General features: G+C 43.1%; 2 protein-coding genes across 2 annotated transcripts; both read left to right on the top strand.

Moving 5' to 3' along the window:
* Nucleotides 1-2086: 2086 nt before the first annotated feature.
* Nucleotides 2087-9814, top strand: cd79a (CD79a molecule). Its single transcript, XM_002941927.5, has 5 exons — nt 2087-2215; nt 5515-5844; nt 6335-6453; nt 8344-8403; nt 8914-9814. Exons 1-5 carry the CDS (start codon nt 2149-2151, stop codon nt 9025-9027), a joined length of 690 nt encoding a protein of 229 aa, XP_002941973.1. The 5' UTR covers nt 2087-2148; the 3' UTR covers nt 9028-9814.
* Nucleotides 9815-15427: 5613 nt separating this feature from the next.
* On the top strand, nt 15428-21452 carry LOC101732907 (fish-egg lectin). Its single transcript, XM_031906687.1, has 4 exons — nt 15428-15566; nt 18792-19019; nt 19540-19873; nt 21093-21452. Exons 1-4 carry the CDS (start codon nt 15518-15520, stop codon nt 21259-21261), a joined length of 780 nt encoding a protein of 259 aa, XP_031762547.1. The 5' UTR covers nt 15428-15517; the 3' UTR covers nt 21262-21452.
* The last annotated feature ends 3075 nt before the right edge of the window (nt 21453-24527 follow it).

Raw genomic sequence — 24527 nt, 5'->3', positions numbered from 1 at the left:
TGTATGAAAAACACGTACATGCAACTTGCACAATATTCACAGGAGTTATTCGCATGAAATGTATATGGATTGTATTAATGCAACAATGCTGAACATTTGTGCAAAATGCTGCATTATGGTTATAAAAACATGTCAAACTGCACCAGTTTGGGCACCCTGTCTCCTTTGGCCACTGGAACATAGGTCCAATCCCCAGAAATATTCCACCAAAGTGATTACCAGCTCAGCAGGTAGCAAGCCCTCCATTGACTTAATCTAATTTTCAAATAATCTGGTGAATTTAGTTAAGACATGTGCCCTTTCCATTTGATATCCCTCGTCAATGAAATAAGCAAGCTTGGCTTTATTACTGGAAGTGTCCCAGGTAAAAATATCTAACCAGTCACTGACCTTAATCATCCAGGAACAAACAGTCCCACTGCTGGGGCCAAATGACTGCACTACCTATTTATATACCAAGGTTTTTGCAGAGAGCATTGCTCATTTTATTATGTGGGGCTGTTGCGCCACCTGCTGTTTTACCATGCATAGTGTTATCAGAGGCAAATTAGCACTGAGTGGGAAAACTCACAGATGGCAACTTGCTCAGCTTCAGTAACCACTTCCTTCCCGTTGTGCAGAGATGACTTCTGTCACCACAAAAGTAAGAGCAAGAATATGCAAATCCAAAGAACGTTACTAATTCTTATAACTGGTCTAAGCATTGCTTCAGTGCTACTAACCTGAGCAACAATAAGCCCTAGTGCTCTGCTGATGTGCTGCTCATGTTTGCATAGGCAGCTGAGCACTTGGTTCCTACACATATACAGGGAGAAGAGATCGGGCAGGCTGCCCTGCCAACCCAGCAAGGTGTAAAGAGAACCAGGAGCCAGAGCTTTACAATGGTGCAAATATAAGTGGCTGCTCTGGGTACTGGCACATAGTGTGGCAGCTGTAGGTTGGAAGAATGGTTTATGGTAGGTAGGGAAGATGATGACAGTAAGCATGTCTGGACTGTGATATAACATGGCCCTTCTATCCATAAAGGGACCACAAAAACACTGCCCTGTCTCTGTGTTTGTTCGAAGCTCTTTCCTCCATAGTTGCCCACAATGAATTCCTTTCCCACATGCTTGTATGCCAGTGCAGCACTGAACCCTGCGTGCATGTCAGCCTTCTGCATAGTAATTCCTGGCAAAAGTTTTACGGTATTTGGACCAGGCTCTAAGGATCATGGGGTCCCCCAGTGGCTTGGTGGGCAAAACATTACTGGCCAACATTATTATTTGTGTTGTGGGACCCAGCTCCTGAATGTTATGCCACTGGGCTAACAATTTGGTACCCGTCCTTGTAGGATTAAGAAGTCAAAGTCATTTGAATCAGAAAATTGGCAGAAAAGGGTTTCTGCTATTTATATAAAGAACTCAGTTGCCCCTTTATGGACAGAGACTAAAGCCCCTATAGGACAATTGTAAACAATTCCACAGCATTTCCCCACACACTTTAACCAACGGTGCAGATTTAAAAAAAAAAAAAATCACACTATTTTCAAAGCCACAGCAGCATGAAATCTTAGCCTGACTCACTAAGGGCTGCTGTGTATTATCATAGAGTCAGTGACCTGACTTCTTGTGTTCTGTGACTGGGGCTTAGAATAAGGCAAGGTTGTAGCGCCAAAATAGGGCTACAGCATACGCAGCATATTGGGTCTTTTGGATGGCATAGTAGCAGTTTCAAAAAAGATAACTTAGCCCAAAAGCATATAGGCAGGTTAATTGGCTCCTGATAAAATTGGCCATAGTGTGTGTGAATGTTATAGGGACCTTAGATTGTAAGCTCCACTGGGGCAGGGACTGAAGTGAATGATGTATAAACTCTGTAAAGTGCTGCAGAATATGTTTGCACTATATAATAATATAAGAATAATAATTAAGGTCTTGGCAAATCAGGAGAGAGTGTGGTGTCTGGAATCACTGATCTGAAAGTCCTGTTCACTCGCTTGACATATACCCTAAGCTTTTTATTTTGTTTCCGGAGAAGATCAGATGTTTTGCAAAGCAGTGAAGTGAATCTCCCCCTCAAACCCAATAGTTGTCACAATAATACAGACACAAGGGCAGTTCCTTTCTTCAGAACATCTTCTCCCGAATTTCAGTGGCCAAAGAGAAGATGGTTTGTGGCACAGCCGTCTCAGGCCCGAGACCTCCCCTTCTCATTCTGCTGCTTCTCCTCTCAGGTGAGTTGCTACCCTTATGGAAATACTCCCCTGGCCTTGGCGCAGGTAGGAAACACAAACGGGCTTATCAAGATAACTGGCAGTTTTTTAAGATAAGATAACTGGCAGTTTTTGTCAGCGCTGGAAATTATGGGCTGCAGGTTGGACACCACTGATGTAGTATTTATTCATTTTGACTTCACCCAAAAAATGTACCTGCCTGCGCTTCCCCAGTTCCCCAGTACAATATGCACTTTCCATTGTGTGTTCCTAAATGACCCACAATGTGCTGACCCATCAGAATACTAAAGCAGTTCAGTGCCATTCTGTTCCAGGATGAATTATTCCATGGGGTGTATGTGATCGGGGCTGTTGCTAAGCTCTAATACACCAAAGAATAATTCATCATTGGAAATGAATAAATTAATGGGATTCTGAAAAACTTGTTTCTCAAGCTGGAACAAATCTGATGCTGATGTCTGGGATTCCTCTGAATTCAATGAAAAATCAGTGACACCAAGACATGAAAATACCTGTAATTTATTTCCACAGAATCGTCACATGACCTACAATCCGTAAATGTTAGCTTGTCTCTAAAAAAGTACAATTATATTTTATGGTTTTCTGTACAAATTCACAGCTGTATATTCTAGAAATGATGGGGCCTGAGATGAAATGGGAATGACGATAAGCAATTATATTTACAAATAACTTGAAATGAATGTATATTGGCAAAAAAAGATGTTTTTGGGTGGAGTTACCCTTTTTTATTTAAATGCTCCAAATGATGAAAATAACCCTTAGCTGGAAAGCCTCAGTGGCCAAGCTTCCTGGATAAAAGAACTTCCAACAAATCCCAGACTTATATGTACATTTATGCAATTACTGGTTGAAGTTCCTATTCACTAACTCACTGGTAACCAGGCAAAGACTGCAGGGGATACTATAAGAGCAGCTGGGCCCACGGAACATATTTACTTCTTAGACGCAGGATAAATAACATTTGGCAAATCAGGTATGGGAAACCTTTGGTTGCAATCCAGGAATGGGGGATGCTGGGAGCACAGCTAGGGAGGTTGCTTTTCTCTTTACTAGACAATTTAATTATGTTTCTATTTACACCACTAAGGACATTATAGATCATTCCCCGTTTCAGTAGAGCTTACAATCTAAAGTTCAAGTCACAATCACAATGGTTGCTTTTACCAGGAGCAAATAACGGCCTGTTTGTTATTGGACATGGGGTAAACATCCATGTTCCCTGCAGATAATGCCCTGGCTGGAATTGAACCTAAGGTCTCACTAACCTCCTTTTAGTTGTTTAGGGATTTTTTTGGGTGAAGGGCAACTGAACCATTCAATGAAGTTTCCCAGTCCCACAGATACCACTCACTTATATGATTGCCCCCCCGCCCTGGAGTCCTGGTTGTAGTTCACAAAGAGCAATGATCAGATAGCAGGGGCTTAGGGAACAGGGGGGCCTGGACCAAGGCATCTGCTTCCTCTATGGCACATAAATCCCAGCTCCCCACTGGCATGAAGGGGGGATTTATACACAACTGGACAGGGGAATGTGTGTTGGGTGGGAAGGAGGTTGAGTAAGGTTTGCTACTCTGTGCCAGGACTCTCCAAAGATTTGTTTGTGGGGATGGCTTGGCACACAGTGGTTACCCCACTAGCAATAATCTAGGTTGGAAATGGCCTTTACCTGAAATGAACGTGCCGTGTCTGTTTCCATACAAGCATTGTATTTAGGTGCCATGTCCAAGAAAGGAGAAGTAGAGACATCTGTGAGGGATGTGTTTATTCTGAGGGTCCCTAGAGAGATGCTCCCTTGAGAGGGCGGGGGAAGCACTGCAGCAGCAATGTAGGGTGGTGACAGGGCTCATGTGATAAAAGGTTTGGCAATGCATAGAGGACAGTCAGGTGCCTGCTTTAAAAGAGGTGACTAATAAATGTAGCTTGCTGATTGGTTGCTATTGGTTACTAGACTAAAATGTCGGATTATATTAACCCAAGGGTTCCTCTCTCTACTTCACTCACTACATTGTCAGGGCTTGTAGGCAACAAAGGACTGGAGTGTGCCAGGCCCACTGGAGCTGCTACCCCCCCCCCTCTGGGGCCCCACCTGCTTACCCACTGTCAGCCCCTCCCTTCCCACTTATCTTATACTTTGTTCAGAGCATTGGCAACAGGGGAGCAACAGGTGGGGATTGGGTCTGGAATGACAGGGCCCCCCAGGTTTTTTCCTGGTGTCCCGCCAGCCAAGTCTGACCTTGCTATTAGTTTTTTTGGGAATAGCAAACACCTGGCAGGTAAGTGGTTTAAATGTATGTCTCACCAGATGACTATAACCTACACTGGGCCTGTGCTATTATTATATATGGTGCCCAAGTGGCATTAGGGTTGGATCTCCCTTGCCTGGGCAGCACCAGTGCTGTTTATAGAAGGCTGTACAATATCTTATTGTAGTTGTTTACTTTTTCTATTTAATGGTGTGATATCAGCCAAAGGATTGGCCAGACATCTGTCAATATTGGGCACACGTCTGGGCAAGGTGTAAGTTCTTTCTATCTGGACTATCAATATAAAGACATGGAGGCCAGGATTTGTGGCAAGGCCACAGAGGCCCAGACATAGGGCAGCACAAACTAAGCTGCACCTGAATTTTGCGCACACCCAGAGCACTGGGGTCTGGGCACGCGGGAGATCTCTGCGCATTCTGTCCCCTGTGTAAGTCCAAACGATGCTCATATACACAATTCTGGGGGGAGGCAGTAGCATTGAAGGGTGCCGGTCTCTGGAGGCGCTGCACAGAAATATGGCCCTGGAGAAATCTTTGTCCCAGGAAGAATACAATCGGGGTCCTTTACTTCAGGCGCATCACCCACTTATGGCTGCAATTACACTGGAATTATAAAACACTGGAATTATAAAACATGGTGATTGCACCTGGAAGTGCATTTTGCACACTGCGCTTGTGGGTTGTCCTTGACCCCTTATGTACGATTCCCTAATATCAAGTTAACTTCTTGGTTTGAGGAAGGTTCATTTACCCTGGTGCTGACCGGCTTTTCAATAGGCCTTATATTACATATTGTGCTACTGGGGACAGCACTTCTTTACTGCCATCCATGATAATAGGCCATTATACACTAATGATATGGATAATCCATAAAAAGTATCCTTAGAACTGGTGCTTAGTGATGTCACTGATGTCACATGATGTGTGAGTGATCTTGATGCTTGGTCTTTGAGCTGTTTAATGGGTAAGGGGTCCACTATTCCCTGAATAACACTTGGCAATTGTCTTTAACCAGGAAAGCTATGTTGGATGCTGAAGATGCAGTGGGTGCCTACTTCCGTGCTGGGGTCCCCAGGGGACAATGTGAACCTGATGTGTAATTATGATACAAAGACATCTGAGACGAATCTCCATGTTGACTGGATTCAGATCAAGTGGTACCAGAACGTATCAGCCACAGCCAATATAACAGAGACGGAGGCAAACATGGAAGGGAGGATTCGATACAACAAGAAAGTCCTAGAAATCAAAAATGCACAAAAGAACGACAGTGCACTATATCGGTGCAGAGTAACAGTGGGGGATAAAAAATACAAGTCCTGTGGGACATATCTGAGGATTCAAGGTGAGGCTGTGACAGAGCCACAGGGTTGCAACGAGTACAGTCAATTCACTTGTGTTGCAGTTTAAAGCTAATAAGATAATTGTGCCACTTACAATTCAAGAAATGCAAGAAAATGTTTGTCCATGTAAAGGGAGAATTGATGCTTATGTTAACAGAATGGCCCCTTCATAGGCTGGCATCCTTGACTGCTCCACAAGGCTCCCAAAAAGTACCCCCTCTCCCCCATACATTGGCCTATAATGCAAAGTTGCACAGTTGAATTTGTGGCCACTTCCTTTAAGTGAGCACTGAGTTTGAGTATGTGCAGTGAAAATGACCTGGTTCTGGTGGCCACCAACCCCACTGGACCACGCTACATTCCTGTACATTCTGGGCCCAGGGAATTGGGCACCTTTCAGAAGTCAGTGGGAGCAGTTGTTAAGTAAACCCTGTGCAGGTTTTAGTTGTTGGCAGGTTTGTGCACTCGTCACAAGGGGTTTCTGTGTTGCAGAGGCTGAGCCCTACGCTTTCTTTAACCTTGGGGAGACAACAAAGAACAGAATGATCACAGTGGAAGGAGTAGTGCTTCTCCTGTGTACAATCATTCCGGGGACTTTCCTACTGTATAAGGTACGTGTTATATATTGCACAATAAGTTATTATGGGCGTTCTTTCAGTCCATGGTCAGGGCTGAATCTGTTTCAGTAGCCTACAGCAGCCAATAAGAATTATGGTTTCATTAGTGTTACTGCCAGGGACCAATTAGAACTAATTGATGCTTGGTTGCTACTTTGGATTGAAAGATCAATTTTGTGAGCCTTCTCCACCCTATTTGGAGCTACAGCATGAAACAGGGTAAGATGTATTTCCTGCTTTTATTGGCTGTTTTCCTTGTGATTTGGCTAATTAAATATACTTCCAATGGGCTTCCAGTGGGTTTTTAAGGATGCTGGGGCTAAGGTTCCTCAGGCTACCAAGCCCTTGCTATATGTGATATTACAGGCAAACCCAATAATGATTACAACCAAATAACACATGTTTTGCTTTATATATGATGATGGTTCATGTTATACTGGGTAATGTTGTCTTTTATGGGTGGGGGGAATTCATACCATACAGGTGTCTGATGAACCTAGGAGGTGGCACCCCCATGATGTTCTCATGATTGAGATTTCAGTAGCAGAAGTTGTTATTATGGTTTGCTGTAAGATGTGTCCTTGCAGAGCAGTGATTCTCAACCAATGGCTTGCGAGTAACACGTTTCTTACCAACCCATTGGCTGTTGCTCCCAATTTCCTCCAAGCAGGTGCTTATTTTTGAATTCCTGGAGGCAAGTTTTGGTTGCATAAATGTACTGCCAGAACAGAACCTCCTGTAGCCTGCCAGCCCACATAGGGGCTACCAAATATACAGTCACAGCCCTTATTTGATACCCACAGAAACTTTTTATGCTTGTGTTGCTCCCAATTTTTTTTACAATACTTAAGGCCCCCACCGACTCGGCAGCTTATCGGCCCGTGTAGGGGCAGAAACGAGCAGGCTGGCCGACCGATATCTGGCCTGAAATTGGCCAGCTATCGGTCGGCCAGGTTAGAAAATTCAGTCGGATCGGGGACCGCATCGGCTCGTTGATGCGGTCCCTGAACCGACTACCCCATTGCCGCCTACATAATCCGATCAGGGCCCCAGGGCCAAACGATTGGATTATTTTTTTTTTAACTTGAAACTCCCCAATATCGCCCACCCGTAGTTGGGGATATTGGGGGAAGATCCGCTCGCTTGGCGATCTCGCCAAGCGAGCGGATCTTACCGTGTATGGGGGCCTTTACACAGTATAAAGACACAAGGGATGGGTGTAGGGTACCAATAGATGTATGTATTGCGGTTGTTTCTTTTTGAAGAGGCAAAGCCTTTGTTATTCTCCAACAATAGAAGAAACCTTGGAAGAGAGTTTTCAGCCTAGTCCAATAACTTGGTTATCATATACTAGAATGGCAAATTAATTGTAATTTAAAAAGGAAACTATAGAAAATAGACTGATGCAAGTTCTATCATCACAATGGATGCTGTGATCTTAAACTACAGAAAAATCTGTACCAAGACCTTAGCCTTAGTGCTTAACCCTAGTTAAAGGGGTTGTCCACCTTAAAATTAACTTTTTAGCATGTTGTAGAGCTTGATGTTCTGAGACAATTTGCTATCAGCCCTCACTTTTTATTTTCTGTGGTTTTTGAAGTATTTATCTTTTTGTTCAGCAGCTCTCCAGTTTTTTTAATTACAGCAGCCATCTGGTTGCTAGGGTTCAAATTACCATAGCAATCAGGCAGTGGCTTGAATGAGAAACTTGAATATGAATAGGAGAGGGGCTGAATAGAAAGATAAGTAATAAAAAGTAACAATAACAATAAAATTGTAGCCTCACAGAGCATTTGGGTGCTGGGGTCGGTGACCCCCATTTAAAAGCTGGAAAGATAAGAAAAAGGCAAATAATTCATTATTTTTCTGTTTTTGTTGCCACAGAAGCGCTGGGAAAACCTAACGTTATTAACCACGTCACAGATAGGGGATAACATTTATGAGGTGAGAGTGATATTCATGGTAAATAATATTATCCATTATATTAACTAGTATTAACATGCGGACGTCACATTGTTACATGATTGTAGGGCCCTAAGATTTATTATTATGCCATTTAATTGAATTTAGAATTGGATGCCTAAAGGTGGTCCTAATAATGTGCTTATGAAACACTATTTCTTCCCAGGTAAAAAGGGAGTTTCCCCTGCAGTTCAGGAAAGCCCACTAGGTGGCGGTGTTTTCACATGTTAGAGGTCTTTTTCCTGGGACTTCACCTCACTGAGAGGTAGCTAGAGGAATCAGTTCAGTTAGCATAGATTAGTTAGAGGATGAGGTTGGGGATGAGGTTGCCAGCCACACAGATATAAGATATATGTTTAGTTACAAAGAGGCAGAGCATTTGTTTCTGGTTTCCCAAAAATATTCATCAAACATCTACACATACCCCAAGGCCCACACACTGCAAAATCTCCCTGGACCCTGCTTTATAAGTCTCCTCCTTCTCTCCCCCAGGGTTTGAATCTTGAAGAGTGTTCTACATATGAGGACATCACTCGTGGTCTGCAGGCCACATATGAAGACGTGGGCTCCTTGCGGGGCACTGACATTCAACTGGAGAAACCCTAACTGGGCTCAAATTACTGGCCAACTTTTGTAGTAAGAGCCCCTCTCACCTCTGCCCATAGCAATAACTGGGTCATTCTCAGAGGTGCAACTCTTTGTTCTGCATATTAGCAAATGCTTCTTATTACATTGCTAAAGAGATGTGAAGGTTCATTCACTTAGCTGCCCAGAATGTTAATGGGCCCCTTGTTCCTGGTTAGTGAGGATAAGTATACAATCTTGCTTTTATGCTGAGTGCTTTTTGCACAAATGTGTTGGTAACTCAAAATAAGCTTTAATTGGGATCCAGTTCTTTTCTTCAAGAGGGTCCCACGTGCAACTCTTCCTCTGCCCACTGCCGGCTTTCCCTATCAAAAGAGCCCTCTGGGTTTCCCTATACAGTAGTACCCAGTCAGACCCAGGACCCAGTACCCAGGACTGGAACATACACTATGGGGCAGATTTATCAAAATGTGATTTTAGAGTTTAATACATAAACTCACCCAGCTTCTATTCATTCCTATGAGATTTTTAGAAGCGTAATTTCACCCATGGATAAATACAGTTCTAAAAGTCCCATAGGAATGAATAGAGAGTGGGTGATTTTTATGTATTAAGCTCTAAGCTCACATTTTGATAAATTTGCCCCTATCTGTTGTTGAGCATTCTATCAGCTTGCTGGGAAAATATACAAAGATATGAATTTTTCTAATGATTCCTCCTAAATATTATGTTTATTTTTTAATGATAAAAATATATATTACTTTTTTCTTTTACTGTTTCTCACTTAATAAATCCTTTTGATAACCAAGCATATTTTTCTTCTCTTATGTTGGTACTGCGGCCATACCAATATAGGTGCATCTCATCTACGATTTGCATTGAATTATGGGGGAAAAATGATCTCCAAATCCCATAACTGGCAGTAGTTTTACTGTATATACTCGAGTATAAGCCTAGTTTTTAAACACCCAACATGTGCTGAAAAAGTTATATTTGAGTCGGGTGCCATGGGTCCCTCCAGACTAGCACCCTCTGTCCTTTGTGTGCAAATTAGGCCACCTGCAACCAGACCCCCCAGTGCCCTGGCCCACTCCCAAATTAATCTTTATCTACCATCCTCACCTGTCCCATTCTGCACTAGACATTGCACTTTATATTCTATATAAACTATATATAGTTTTGAAGAATTTTAACTCTTTGTGTTTTAGCTTGGTTGCTGATTGAGCTAAGGGGGTAGTACTCTTAAGGTATCATTGTTGATACCATATTGTATTTGACCCTCTTTTCCGCTTACAGAGCTAGTTTACTGTTTTTCTTTGAAATAAATATTTAAAAACATATACCCCACTGATGCCTCATTTAATGTAATTTTATTGGTATTTATTTTGATTATTGAAACTTAGCAGTAGCTGCTGCATTTCCCACCCTAGGCTTATACTCGAGTCAATAAGTTTTTCCAGTTTTCTTAGGTACAATTAGGTACCTCTGCTTATACTCAAGTATATAGTTCAGGGATCTAGGCTCTAAGATTAAGCAAAGGTCCTCCAATGTCATTTTTTCGGAAATTTTGCCGGTGCCACGTGCAAGTTTAGGGAGACAGCGGGAGCTTAGGGAGCTAAATGCTTGGCTAAAGTCTTGGTGTAGGAAGGAAGGGTTTGGGTTCCTAGAGCACTGGGCTGACTTTTCCTTGGGGTACAATCTATACAGCCGTGACGGATTGCACCTCAATGGAAGGGGGTCTGCTGTGCTAGGGGAGAGAATGGTTAAGAGGTTGGAGGAGTGTTTAAACTAGACAAGGGGTGGGTGGGTGAGCTAGAATTCTATGGGATAGCTAGTGTAGACAGGGCAGTGGGACTAGCAAAGGGTTGTGGGGGAGGAGTGAGGGGGGCATATAGTTTATCAAATAAGGAGCTTCCGTTACAAGGAAAACAGTCTAATATTTGCCTTAGCTCTAACTCTCCATTAGCTGATGTAAACATCAGAGGGAGAAGTAGTAATCTCCGCTGCATGCTGGCTAATGCGCGAAGCTTGTCGGGTAAATTAGGGGAGCTGCAAGCTATTGCATGTATTGAAAATTATGATTTAATAGGTATCACTGAGACCTGGTGGGATGATAAATGCGACTGGGCTGTGAATTTAAATGGTTAAACACTTTTTAGGAGGGACAGAGAGATTAAAAAGGGTGGAGGGGTTTGTCTTTATGTAAAGTCAGATTTAAAGCCATGTAATAAAAACATTACCAATGAAAACATTGAATCTCTTTGGGTAGAAATTTCAGTAGGGCTGAAGGTCACAAAGAAAATGATCATTGGTGTATGCTATAAACCCCCCCGTATAGATGAGGGGGATGAGGCCCAGCTATTGTTGCAAATGGAGGAGGCTTCAAAACTGGGTCAAGTTGTTATTATGGGGGACTTTAATTATCCGGACATTGACTGGAGTAATGGGGTGGCTAAGTCAGAAAAAGATAGTAGGTTTGTAAATATGCTAAATGACAACTTTCTATTTCAGGCGGTTCAAGAACCTACTCGGAATGAGTCTATTTTGGACCTGGTGATATCTAATAATACTGAACTTATCTCTAACATTTGTGTGGGTGAGCATTTGGGGAACAGTGATCACAACATGGTCTCCTTTGAGATAATGCTGCAGAGACAGTGCTATAAGGGAGTAACTAAAACACTCAATTTTAGACGTGCAGACTTTGCCAGTATAAGGGCATCTCTGCAATGTGTCAACTGGGAAAGGCTTTTCATGGGGTTAGACACAGAAGGAAAATGGAACATCTTTAAAACATTGCTTTGCAAGTATACACAACAGTATATTCCCCTTGTAAGCAAGGAGAGGCATCGCAAAGCAAAACCTTTATGGCTGAATAAAAGTGTTAGTGTCGAGGTTGGTAAGAAAAAACGTGCTTTTAAAGCATTCAAGTTAGCTGGGACAGCGGAAACTTTCATCAGGTACAAGGAAGCAAATAAAGCATGAAATAAAGCTATCAGGCAAGCTAAAATAGAAATGGAAAGAGATATTGCAGCTAGGAGTAAAAAGAATCCAAAATTATTTTTTAATTATGTGAATAGTAAAAAAATGAAGCAAGAAGGGGTGGGAACCTTATTATCACGGGGGGGGGGGGTAAGTTGGTTGATGAGAACGAGGAAAAAGCAGAAATTTTGAACTCTTATTTTTCATCTGTCTATACATCTGAGGAGCCAGCTAATGAAGGCTTCCCTTTTAATATGCCCAGTTCTAGTAATTTAGCTACTGACGCATGGGTCACTCAGGAGGAAATTCAAAAGAGACTTGAACATGTAAAGGGAAACAAAGGTCCAGGGCCGGATGGATTCATCCCAGGGTATTAAATGAGCTGAGCGCTGTGATTGCCAAACCTCTTCACTTAATTTTTCAGGATTCGTTGAGGTTTGGCATGGTGCCGAGAGACTGGCGAATTGCTAATGTGGTGCCGTTATTTAAAAAGGGATCCCGTTCTCAGCCTGAAAACTATAGGCCTGTTAGTCTGACATCAGTAGTAGGAAAAATTTTGGAAGGGGTAATAAGGGATAGGGTACTTGAATACATTGCAAATCACAATACTATTAGTTTGTGCCAGCATGGTTTTATGCGTAACAGATCTTGCCAGACTAATTTAGTCGCCTTTTATGAGGAGGTGAGCAGGAACCTTGATGCTGGAATAGTTGATGTCATCTACTTGGACTTTGCTAAAGCGTTTGATACAGTACCTCACAGAAGGATAATGATCAAATTAAGGAATATTGGCCTAGAACATAATATTTGTAATTGGATAGAGAACTGGCTGAAGGATAGATTACAGAGAGTGGTTGTAAATGGAACATTTTCTAATTGGACCAGTGTGGTTAGTGGAGTACCGCAGGGGTCAGTCCTTGGGCCTTTGCTTTTTAACTTGTTTATTAATGACCTGGAGGTGGGCATAGACAGTACTGTTTCTATTTTTGCTGATGACACAAAATTGTGCAAAACTATAAGTTCCATGCAGGATGCTGCCGCTTTGCAGAGCAATTTGACAAAATTGGAAAACTGGGCAGCAAACTGGAAAATGAGGTTCAATGTTGATAAGTGCAAAGTTATGGTAGAAATAATATAAACGCAAACTATCTACTGAATGGCAGTGTGTTGGGGGTTTCCTTAATGGAGAAGGATCTAGGGGTTTTTGTAGATAACAAATTGTCTAATTCCAGGCAGTGTCATTCTGTGGCTACTACAGCAAATAAAGTGCTGTCTTGTATAAAAAAGGGCATTGACTCAAGGGATGAGAACATAATTTTGCCCCTTTATAGGTCCCTGGTAAGGCCTCACCTTGAGTATGCAGTGCAGTTTTGGGCTCCAGTCCTTAAGAAGGATATTAATGAGCTGGAGAGAGTGCAGAGACTGCAACTAAACTGGTAAGGGGGATGGAAGGGTTAAACTATGAGGTGAGACTGTCGAGGTTGGGGTTGTTTTCTCTGGAAAAGAGGCGCTTGCGAGGGGACATGATTACTCTGTACAAGTACATTAGAGGGGATTATAGGCAGATGGGGGATGTTCTTTTTTCCCATAAAAACAATCAACGCACCAGAGGTCACCCCTATAGATTAGAGGAACAGAGCTTCCATTTGAAGCAGCGTAGGTGGTTTTTCACGGAGAGGGCAGTGAGGTTGGGGAATGCCCTTCCTAGAGATGGGGTAATGGCAGATTCTGTTAATGCCTGGATGAGTTCTTGAACAATCAGAATATCCAAGGCTATTGTGATACTAATATCTACAGTTAGTACTAGTGGTTGTATTTATAGTTTATGTATGTGAGTGTATAGATTGGTAGGTGTGGGTTGGGTGTGCTGGGTTTACTTGGATGGGTTGAACTTGATGGACACTGGTCTTTTTTCAACCCTATGTAACGATGTAACTATATACGGTACTAAGAATTTATTCCTTGTAATTTGCAAAATAACCCCTTCAAAAGATTATACAAAACACAAGGAAATAGCCTGTTCAACTAAGCACCTGGGGCATAGTTCACCTTTCAGCAGCACAAGTATTTAAGAGACAGAGGTAAAAGAGTTGCTCAGGAACAGAGAGGGGAGTTTCCTGTATAAAAGCTTATATAACTTGCACATACTTACCCCAAAACACTTAAAGCCTAACAAAGTGCATCTAAAGCATACCTCCCAACTGTCCCGATTTACAAGGAACAGTCCCGATTTTGACAGCTCAACCTGCAGTCCAGGATTTTAACTGAAAAGTCCCTCATTTCCCTTTGATCCACTGCACTGAATGCTAAAAAAGATACAATGTTTCTCAAACTTAATTAAAAAAAGTAGCTTTTGGCAGAGAGCCCAGAAAATTTAACAGGCTACATCTGCACTTAGATACAATTGTAACTAATAAGCTAAACAGGTCTCTTGGGGGAACTGAGACTTGCAGCTTAAATATAGATATGCAATGTAAATTGTTGGGGGAATGGGGAAAAATATATTATATTAATACATTTTAAGTTCAATGCTGAAATAATCTCACAGAGAACAAAAAATTGTTATACAGTTAAATCAGAGAATGGGGCATGCCACAAAGTATATGGCCAATGTACATTAGAATCAAGAAAGCCATACCTGTTTTTTAATGCACTCTGTGGGTGCCAGATATATATATTAGCCTAGCCCACCCTTGCTGGAGGCTGCTATGTATGTTATCGGGTAACTCAAATGTCATTTGCTGAGACCCTGGACACGAATGCAAAAGGACTAAGGGGCACAAAAGACTGGTATCTGGCTGCACTGAGGGGTGATGCCTTAATAACAAGCAAGCTAGGGAATGATAGAGGGGGACAACTATGCCTCCCCCAGGGTTGCCCCTATGCATGCAGTGCTGTATTTATGGGGGGGGGGGGGGAGGCACCCTTCACCCATTTGTAACCAGGGACCAGAGGGGAGCTATGAGGATCTTTAATGAATTACTTACAGGTAAGGATCAGTTTCAGCCCAAACTTTATCAGATCCCTAATGCACATAGAAAAACCCTTCATAAAAGACTTATCTGTAAGCTATAACAGTCACAACAAAGGGTGAAAGGGTGCTTCATTTATACAGAGCTCATTATCTCTTTAAATTAAGCTCAGCTAATTACAGAGGAAGTAGTATATGCGGAAGCAAAACAATTCTCCATTACTGCTTTATCATTTCAAACACAGTATATGTATTTTAAACATAAGTTCTGTTTACTCTGCTCATGTTAAAAATGGTGTATATAGATATATACTGCCCCTTTAAGCCCTCAAATAAAAAAAAAAAACCCCAGAGAATACAAATCTCAGACAATACGGTTTCATCTGACAGGTGTAATATAAGAAACTGGAAGAGTGACATTGTTCTTTCCTGGTAACATACCATATGTTGTTGTCACTATTATTATGTTCACCCCATTAGGGGAAGGAGGAAATCAGGGAGCTGGATATAAAGGGCAGCACTTACAGACCCAATCAACTAACTGATCCAACAGCCACCATGCTGCTGCTACTGGGCCTAATGCTGCTCTACTCAGCCGACTGCGCAGGTACTGCATCACTTTCTCTATTCTCTATTCCTTACCCCATCCATTTACCTCTCACTCTCTCCCATCATTCTCTGCAACTTACCGTACATTGGTGGCCATGTTCTCAACTGATGTTCTCTTTTCAGAATCCACTGTCTCCTGTGCGTCTGGCAGCACTCACAGTAATACCCCCCACTCACTGTCTCTCATATCTCCTCCTCCCCATGTAGCACTCACAGTAATACCCCCCACTCACTGTCTCTCATATCTCCTCCTCCCCATGTAGCACTCACAGTAATACCCCCCACTCACTGTCTCTCATATCTCCTCCTCCCCATGTAGCACTCACAGTAATACCCCCCACTCACTGTCTCTCATATCTCCTCCTCCCCATGTAGCACTCACAGTAATACCCCCCACTCACTGTCTCTCAAATCTCCTCCTCCCCATGTAGCACTCACAGTAATACCCCCCACTCACTGTCTCTCATATCTCCTCCTCCCCATGTAGCACTCACAGTAATACCCCCCACTCACTGTCTCTCATATCTCCTCCTCCCCATGTAGCACTCACAGTAATACCCCCCACTCACTGTCTCTCAAATCTCCTCCTCCCCATGTAGCACTCACAGTAATACCCCCCACTCACTGTCTCTCATATCTCCTCCTCCCCATGTAGCACTCACAGTAATACCCCCCACTCACTGTCTCTCATATCTCCTCCACCCCGTGTAGCACTCACAGTAATACCCCCCACTCACTGTCTCTCATATCTCCTCCTCCCCATGTAGCACTCACAGTAATACCCCCCACTCACTGTCTCTCATATCTCCTCCTCCCCATGTAGCACTCACAGTAATACCCCCCACTCACTGTCTCTCATATCTCCTCCTCCCCATGTAGCACTCACAGTAATACCCCCACTCACTGTCTCTCAAATCTCCTCCTCCCCATGTAGCACTCACAGTAATACCCCCCACTCACTGTCTCTCATATCTCCTCCTCCCCATGTAGCACTCACAGTAATACCCCCCACTCACTGTCTCTCATATCTCCTCCTCCCCATGTAGCACTCACAGTAATACCCCCCACTCACTGTCTCTCATATCTCCTCCTCCCCATGTAGCACTCACAGTAATACCCCCCACTCACTGTCTCTCATATCTCCTCCTCCCCATGTAGCACTCACAGTAATACCCCCCACTCACTGTCTCTCATATCTCCTCCTCCCCATGTAGCACTCACAGTAATACCCCCCACTCTCTGTCTCTCATATCTCCTCCTCCCCGTGTAGCACTCACAGTAATACCCCCCACTCACTGTCTCTCATATCTCCTCCTCCCCGTGTAGCACTCACAGTAATACCCCCCACTCACTGTCTCTCATATCTCCTCCTCCCCATGTAGCACTCACAGTAATACCCCCCACTCACTGTCTCTCATATCTCCTCCTCCCCGTGTAGCACTCACAGTAATACCCCCCACTCTCTGTCTCTCATATCTCCTCCTCCCCGTGTAGCACTCACAGTAATACCCCCCACTCACTGTCTCTCATATCTCCTCCTCCCCATGTAGCACTCACAGTAATACCCCCCACTCACTGTCTCTCATATCTCCTCCTCCCCATGTAGCACTCACAGTAATACCCCCCACTCACTGTCTCTCATATCTCCTCCTCCCCATGTAGCACTCACTGTAATACCCCCCACTCACTGTCACTCATATCTCCTCCTCCCCATGTAGCACTCACAGTAATACCCCCCACTCACTGTCTCTCATATCTCCTCCTCCCCGTGTAGCACTCACTGTAACCCCCACTCACTGTCTCTCATATCTCCTCCTCCCCGTGTAGCACTCACAGTAATACCCCCCACTCACTGTCTCTCATATCTCCTCCTCCCCATGTAGCACTCACTGTAATACCCCCCACTCACTGTCACTCATATCTCCTCCTCCCCATGTAGCACTCACAGTAATACCCCCCACTCACTGTCTCTCATATCTCCTCCTCCCCATGTAGCACTCACTGTAATACCCCCCACTCACTGTCACTCATATCTCCTCCTCCCCATGTAGCACTCACAGTAATACCCCCCACTCACTGTCTCTCATATCTCCTCCTCCCCGTGTAGCACTCACAGTAATACCCCCCACTCACTGTCTCTCATATCTCCTCCTCCCCATGTAGCACTCACAGTAATACCCCCCACTCACTGTCTCTCATATCTCCTCCTCCCCATGTAGCACTCACTGTAACCCCCACTCACTGTCTCTCATATCTCCTCCTCCCCGTGTAGCACTCACAGTAATACCCCCCACTCACTGTCTCTCATATCGCCCCCTCCCCATGTAGCACTCACAGTAACCCCCACTCACTGTCTCTCATATCTCCTCCTCCCCGTGTAGCACTCACAGTAATACCCCCCACTCACTGTCTCTCATATCTCCTCCTCCCCATGTAGCACTCACAGTAATACCCCCCACTCACTGTCTCTCATATCTCCTCCTCCCCATGTAGCACTCACAGTAACCCCCACTCACTGTCTCTCATATCTCCTCCTCCCCATGTAGCACTCACTGTAACCCCCACTCACTGTCTCTCATATCTCCTCCTCCCCATGTAGCACTCACAGTAACCCCCACTCACTGTCTCTCATATCTCCTCCTCCCCATGTAGCACTCACAGTAATACCCCCCACTCACTGTCTCTCATATCTCCTCCTCCCCATGTAGCACTCACAGTAATACCCCCCCACTTACTGTCTCTCATATCGCCTCCTCCCCATGTAGCAGTCACTGTAACCCCCCCACTCACTGTCTCTCATATCTCCTCCTCATATACAGCTCTCTTAAGCTGGCCATACACGCACTGATACTATCGTAGGAAACCTCGTTTCGTACGATATTCGGTGCGTGTATGGCATGTAGGCGAGTCGACCGATATCGCAGGAAGCTGCTGATCGCCGATCGGCCAGGTTAGAAAATTTTGATCGGGCCCCATAGAAGGCGCCTGACCAAAATCTGCCTTCAGCGCTGAATCGGCAGAAGGAGGTAGAAATCCTATTGTTTCTACCTCCTTATCTGCTGTTTCAGCCCTGAACGGTGTGTGGCGGATCTGACGATGTTTCGTGCGACCATCGGTCAGATCGCCACGTGTGTGGCCACCTTTATTATATCTACTGGTTTCACACTCACTTTTCCAACCTTCCATCATGCTCTGTCATAACATAATCTCATTTTTTACCCAGATCTGCCATGTACGGCAATGCCTGGGTTAATGAAACAGCTGGATGCCGGTAATGGGGAACTCTGTGGTGTTACTGACAATGGAAATATTTTCCGCTGGACTAACCAAAACTGGGTTCAGCTTCCAGGACAGATGAGGCACGTGACTGTGGGACCAGCTGGACTCTGGGCAGTCACCCAAGACTACAACATTTACAATATGCGGGACAACAACTGGGTTCAAGTAACAGGTAAGGAAAGCAGGAGGGGGGGTGTATTAGACAACACAATAGCTGTGGTTTTTCAACTTGTTCTGGGACCCATTTTCCCCAAGGACGGTGGGGTTTCATGCAAACATTATTATATATTTCCCCCCTCTGTACTTACATTAATATTTAGCAGATAACAGATTAGTGGTAATCTCGGCTATTACTCTAATTCGTATTTTAACTGGGCTTCTTTAATTATAAAGAACATTTTATAAGCACTGGCCCCAAATCTCATTGTAACTGGTCTTAAAGTAGCACAGCAGCCAATTGTCATCCATAATTGCCATCTCTCATCCATAATTTAGAAATCTATCCAAAATGCAAAGTGCAAAAACAAGCTGCATTGATCCATTTTTTGCTCTTTGCCCCCTCCCACCGTCCCATTTCCTGGGCCACACACCCATGCACACAATTTACTTGGCATCTTCACAAGATTTTATCACTGCTTCAAATAATAATACTTATCATAAACAAGTTCCGGTCTATCATTCTTTACCCCCAGGACTCTTACAGCAGATTGACGCTGGAGGAGACAAGTTCCTTGTTGGAACCAATTTCAATGATAATGTTTTTTGCGTGAATCAGGATGCCATTGATTCCAAGGCTACTTCTCTTCCATGGTCCAGCCTTGATAGGACACTCAGGTATTACAGCTGTGGCCCCCTGGGCTGCTGGGGAGTCAATAGTGACAATCAGACCTTTTACCGCTACAGTGTGACCCCAACCAATTGCCTGGGCAGCCAGTGGAGTCAGGTGGATGGCAGCCTGGTCATGGTTGAGGCTGGTACTGACGGATCTGTCTATGGTGTGGACCCTGAAGGCAATGTCTACAAGAGGTAATGAACAGAATTCATCAGCTGGCAAACAAATTTGATATTGTTAGAACCAAAGCAATATTGTCATCATCAAGATTTTGCATTATACTTATCAATATTTACTCCACCTAATTGCCCCCACCAATGCCACAGAGCATTTATTTTAGATCAATGAAACATACTGCATGAAATACTGTATCATATACAATGTATATCAGCATAAGCATAGCCGAATACTTACCGTATATACTCGAGTATAAGCTGATCCGAATATAAGCTGAAGTAACTAATTTTACCTAAGAAAACTGGAAAAACGTATTGACTCGAGTATAAGCCTAGGGTGAGAAATGTAGCAGCTACTGCTAAGTTTTAACAATCAAAATAAATACCAATAAAATTACATTAATTGGGGCATCAGTGGGGTATATGTTTTTCAATATTTATTTTAAAGAAAAACAGTAAACTAGCTCTGTAAGCGGAGAAGAGGGTCAACAAAAACAATATGAGTACTACCCCACGCTCATTGCACATTGGCAAATTGGCAGCAGACCCGGTCCCGGAGGACACGTAAGGGGAAATAAGTATTGCTAGTGGGAGCCTAGGCCAGGGCACTCGAGGGTCTGGTTGTATACTCAAGTATATACAGTAACTCTTAATTAATTTTAATAGCCATATAATATACAGTTTGGGACCAAACTGTAAATTCTATCCTTATAAACAACTAATAGGGTGGATGGGACATTTGATTGGGCTGCCACAACAAGAAAGGAAGCAGGGATGTGCTTCCTAGCCCTACAATACCTATTCAGTCTAACAAGCCACGAGGGGATCTTCAAAACAGGTAGTTGGCCCAAAAAACAGAAAGGACCAAGCATCTTCCCAGGCCTTTCATGCCCCTAATTTACTATGCTGTGCTGTGGGTCACGGGGACACTAGATGGCAGTGGAGAAAAAAATACTAATTCATATGGAGCAAATAGTCCACCAAAGTGTAGAGGCATTGTACTAAATAGCAGCAAGTCTATTACAGGTCTACTACTAACCCATAACAGACAATAAGAAGACAGTATTTACTGGTCAGGTTCTTAAGAGTAGATATCTGCTATAATAAATAAATAATTTAAATTTCTATTCCTGAAAACAAGTTTGGTTGCCATATAGATATTTATGGGATGGTTAATTAATCAGTGCATTTTTCAGTGTGGTTGTGTAACCGTGTCACTAACTTTTTCCCTATTCAGGGAGGGAATCTGCCCTAAGAACCCGACAGGAATCTCATGGACTCAGCTGGATCTCTGCAGCAGAATTAAACATGTCAGTTACGATGCCGGATACCTGTATCTTGTAACCCAGATGGGGCATGTACTTAAATGTGCTTTGCCTGAATCCATGGCAGCAAATCTCTTGTAACCCCCACCCCCAATAAAATATAAAACTGTATTTCTCTAGAATGTATAAACACTGGAGGTGTGTGTGTGTGTCTGTGATATACTACATTTCCCCTTGTTTACTCCTTCCCTTTTTTAGAACCTGATGCATTAATGTTTTTATAGGTGAAATGTTCCTTTTATTGTTGTTAAATAAAACACAGTAAATACTTGGTTCTGGTGCATTTCTGCAATTTGCAAAAGTTATAAACTTATTTTCATGGCCCTGTTAATAGTTTTGTCCTTATTGTAATAATGTGCATGTGCACAAGGAGAGAATGAATAAAAGATTCATAAGGAGAAAGGGAAATGGGCTAGTGAATGTAGTTGTTGTGAAGGCCAGAAAATGGGAAGGGGGACAACATTAAAAAAAAGGCAAGGAGTGTAAAGAAAATTAGCTGTAGACAGTGGAGCATATGGGGAAAATGGGAAATAATGGGGACATCAAAAGAGTTATATGATATGCTGATGCTATTAACCACTTCTGTGTTGGTATTATGTGATTTCTGAATATGAAAATGGCAGTGAGTGCTGCTAAAACATGCTACAAATCAACAGTGTCCTAAATGTATGATGTCTTATGCAGCATCTGCCATATATTCCAAAATGCAACCCTTATAGACTATTCTCACCCTCTTTGAACAAAAACTAAACTCACAAAACTCTCTATAACTTTATCAAAAGTAAAGTGAGTAAGTTTACTTGGTATATAGCTCCCTTGTTCCATCAATTTCTACTTTTAAGCAGAAATGTAGTTTCTGGGTTGGGTTTACCATCAACCCTGTAACCCCTAATTTTCAGGTTGTCTTAAAATGTATTGTAGATTTTCGGTGCATAAAATTGACGCTATTGAAAATGTAATTGCCATTATTTAAGTAAATACTTTTTCTAATACCGACAATTTTTTTGAAAGTTTATCCTAAATATATTTATTATAAAATTACCCCTGCAATCACCTACCAGCCATTTACCTATCACTCTGCTTCTCATCTCCACCAACTCTATATTACTGTATGTCACACTACTTTCGCACTTACCACCCTCCCCAACAGCCCTTGTAATTTACTTCATTGATCTTTTGAATAATAACTATTTGTAACATAATGATATCACCATGGTACATGGAGTATTTACAGCTCATTAATTGTAAGTACAGTGGCTTGCAAAAGTATTCGGCCGCCTTGAACTTTTCCACATTTTGTCCCATTACAGCCACAAACATGAATCAATTTTATTGGAATTCCACGTGAAAGACCAATACAAAGTGGTGTACACGTGAGAAGTGGAACGAAAATCATACATGATTCCAAACATTTTTTACAAATAAATAACTGCAAAGTGGGGTGTGCGTAATTATTCAGCCCCCTTTGGTCTGAGTGCAGTCAGTTGCCCATAGACATTGCCTGATGAGTGCTAATGACTAAACAGAGTGCACCTGTGTGTAATCTAATGTCAGTACAAATACAGCTGCTCTGTGACGGCCTCAGAGGTTGTCTAAGAGAATATTGGGAGCAACAACACCATGAAGTCCAAAGAACACACCAGACAGGTCAGGGATAAAGTTATTGAGAAATTTAAAGCAGGCTTAGGCTACAAAAAGATTTCCAAAGCCTTGAACATCCCACGGAGCACTGTTCAAGTGATCATCCAGAAATGGAAGGAGAATGGCACAACTGTAAACCTACCAAGACAAGGCCGTCCCCCTAAACTCACAGGCCGAACAAGGAGAGCGCTGATCAGAAATGCAGCCAAGAGGCCCATGGTGACTCTGGACGAGCTGCAGAGATCTACAGCTCAGGTGGGAGAATCTGTCCACAGGACAACTATTAGTCGTGCACTGCACAAAGTTGGCCTTTATGGAAGAGTGGCAAGAAGAAAGCCATTGTTAACAGTTTGCCACAAGCCATGTGGGGGACACAGCAAACATGTGGAAGAAGGTGCTCTGGTCAGATGAGGCCAAAATGGAACTTTTTGGCCAAAATGCAAAACGCTATGTGTGGCGGAAAACTAACACTGCACATCACTCTGAACACACCATCCCCACTGTCACATATGGTGGTGGCATGCTCTGGGGGGGCTTCTCTTCAGCAGGGACAGGGAAGCTGGTCAGAGTTGATGGGAAGATGGATGGAGCCAAATACAGGGCAATCTTGGAAGAAAACCTCTTGGAGTCTGCAAAAGACTTGAGACTGGGGCGGAGGTTCACCTTCCAGCAGGACAACGACCCTAAACATAAAGCCAGGGCAACAATGGAATGGTTTAAAACAAAACATATCCATGTGTTAGAATGGCCCAGTCACAGTCCAGATCTAAATCCAATCGAGAATCTGTGGCAAGATCTGAAAACTGCTGTTCACAAACGCTGCCCATCTAATCTGACTGAGCTGGAGCTGTTTTGCAAAGAAGAATGGGCAAGGATTTCAGTCTGTAGATGTGCAAAGCTGGTAGAAACATACCCTAAAAGCCTGGCAGCTGTAATTGCAGCAAAAGGTGGTTCAAGTATTGACTCAGGGGGCTGAATAATTCCGCACACCCCACTTTGCAGTTATTTATTTGTAAAAAAATGTTTGGAATCATGTATGATTTTCGTTCCACTTCTCACGTGTACACCACTTTGTATTGGTCTTTCACATGGAATTCCAATAAAATTGATTCATGTTTGTGGCTGTAATGGGACAAAATGTGGAAAAGTTCAAGGGGGCCGAATACTTTTGCAAGCCACTGTATATGCTTTTTGTTGATACCTTTCTGTTTTCAGGTTATGTGTAAGTACTTAGGCTTAGAGTTTTTGGACTCAGTCCATGAATATGTATTAACTAAAGCTGATAAACATTGAGAAACTGCAACATGAACGATTGAGTATTTAGAAATGAATAAAATGTGAAGACAAGCTCTTAAATGTTGATAATTAGTTACACTCCAGTATTATTTTGTTTATTGCTTGTTTTGGCAATTTAGCAGGTGAAAGTGGTCAGAATGGACATCACTTGCTCCAAAAATAGATTATAGATATAATAGTTTTATTTTCCATACCAAGGTTACTCCTACTAACTTCTGCGCTGCAAGATGTTTGGAGACCTATTTGAGGAAGATGAAGACTTTTCAATCCTTCCAAGCAGTCCAAACACGAATGGCAAGAAATCCCACCCCAGAGATTCAAAGACCCCAGAGCCACAAGGAGACACAAGGCTTAGTGGACTGAGGAATCAAGGTGGCACCTGTTACCTGAATTCTCTTCTGCGGACCCTG

Source organism: Xenopus tropicalis, chromosome 7 (genome assembly GCF_000004195.4).
Source record: "Xenopus tropicalis strain Nigerian chromosome 7, UCB_Xtro_10.0, whole genome shotgun sequence".
Classification (NCBI taxonomy): Eukaryota; Metazoa; Chordata; class Amphibia; order Anura; family Pipidae; genus Xenopus; species Xenopus tropicalis.
Note: the sequence above shows the minus strand (reverse complement) of the source record. Positions and strands in the feature narration are given on the sequence as shown.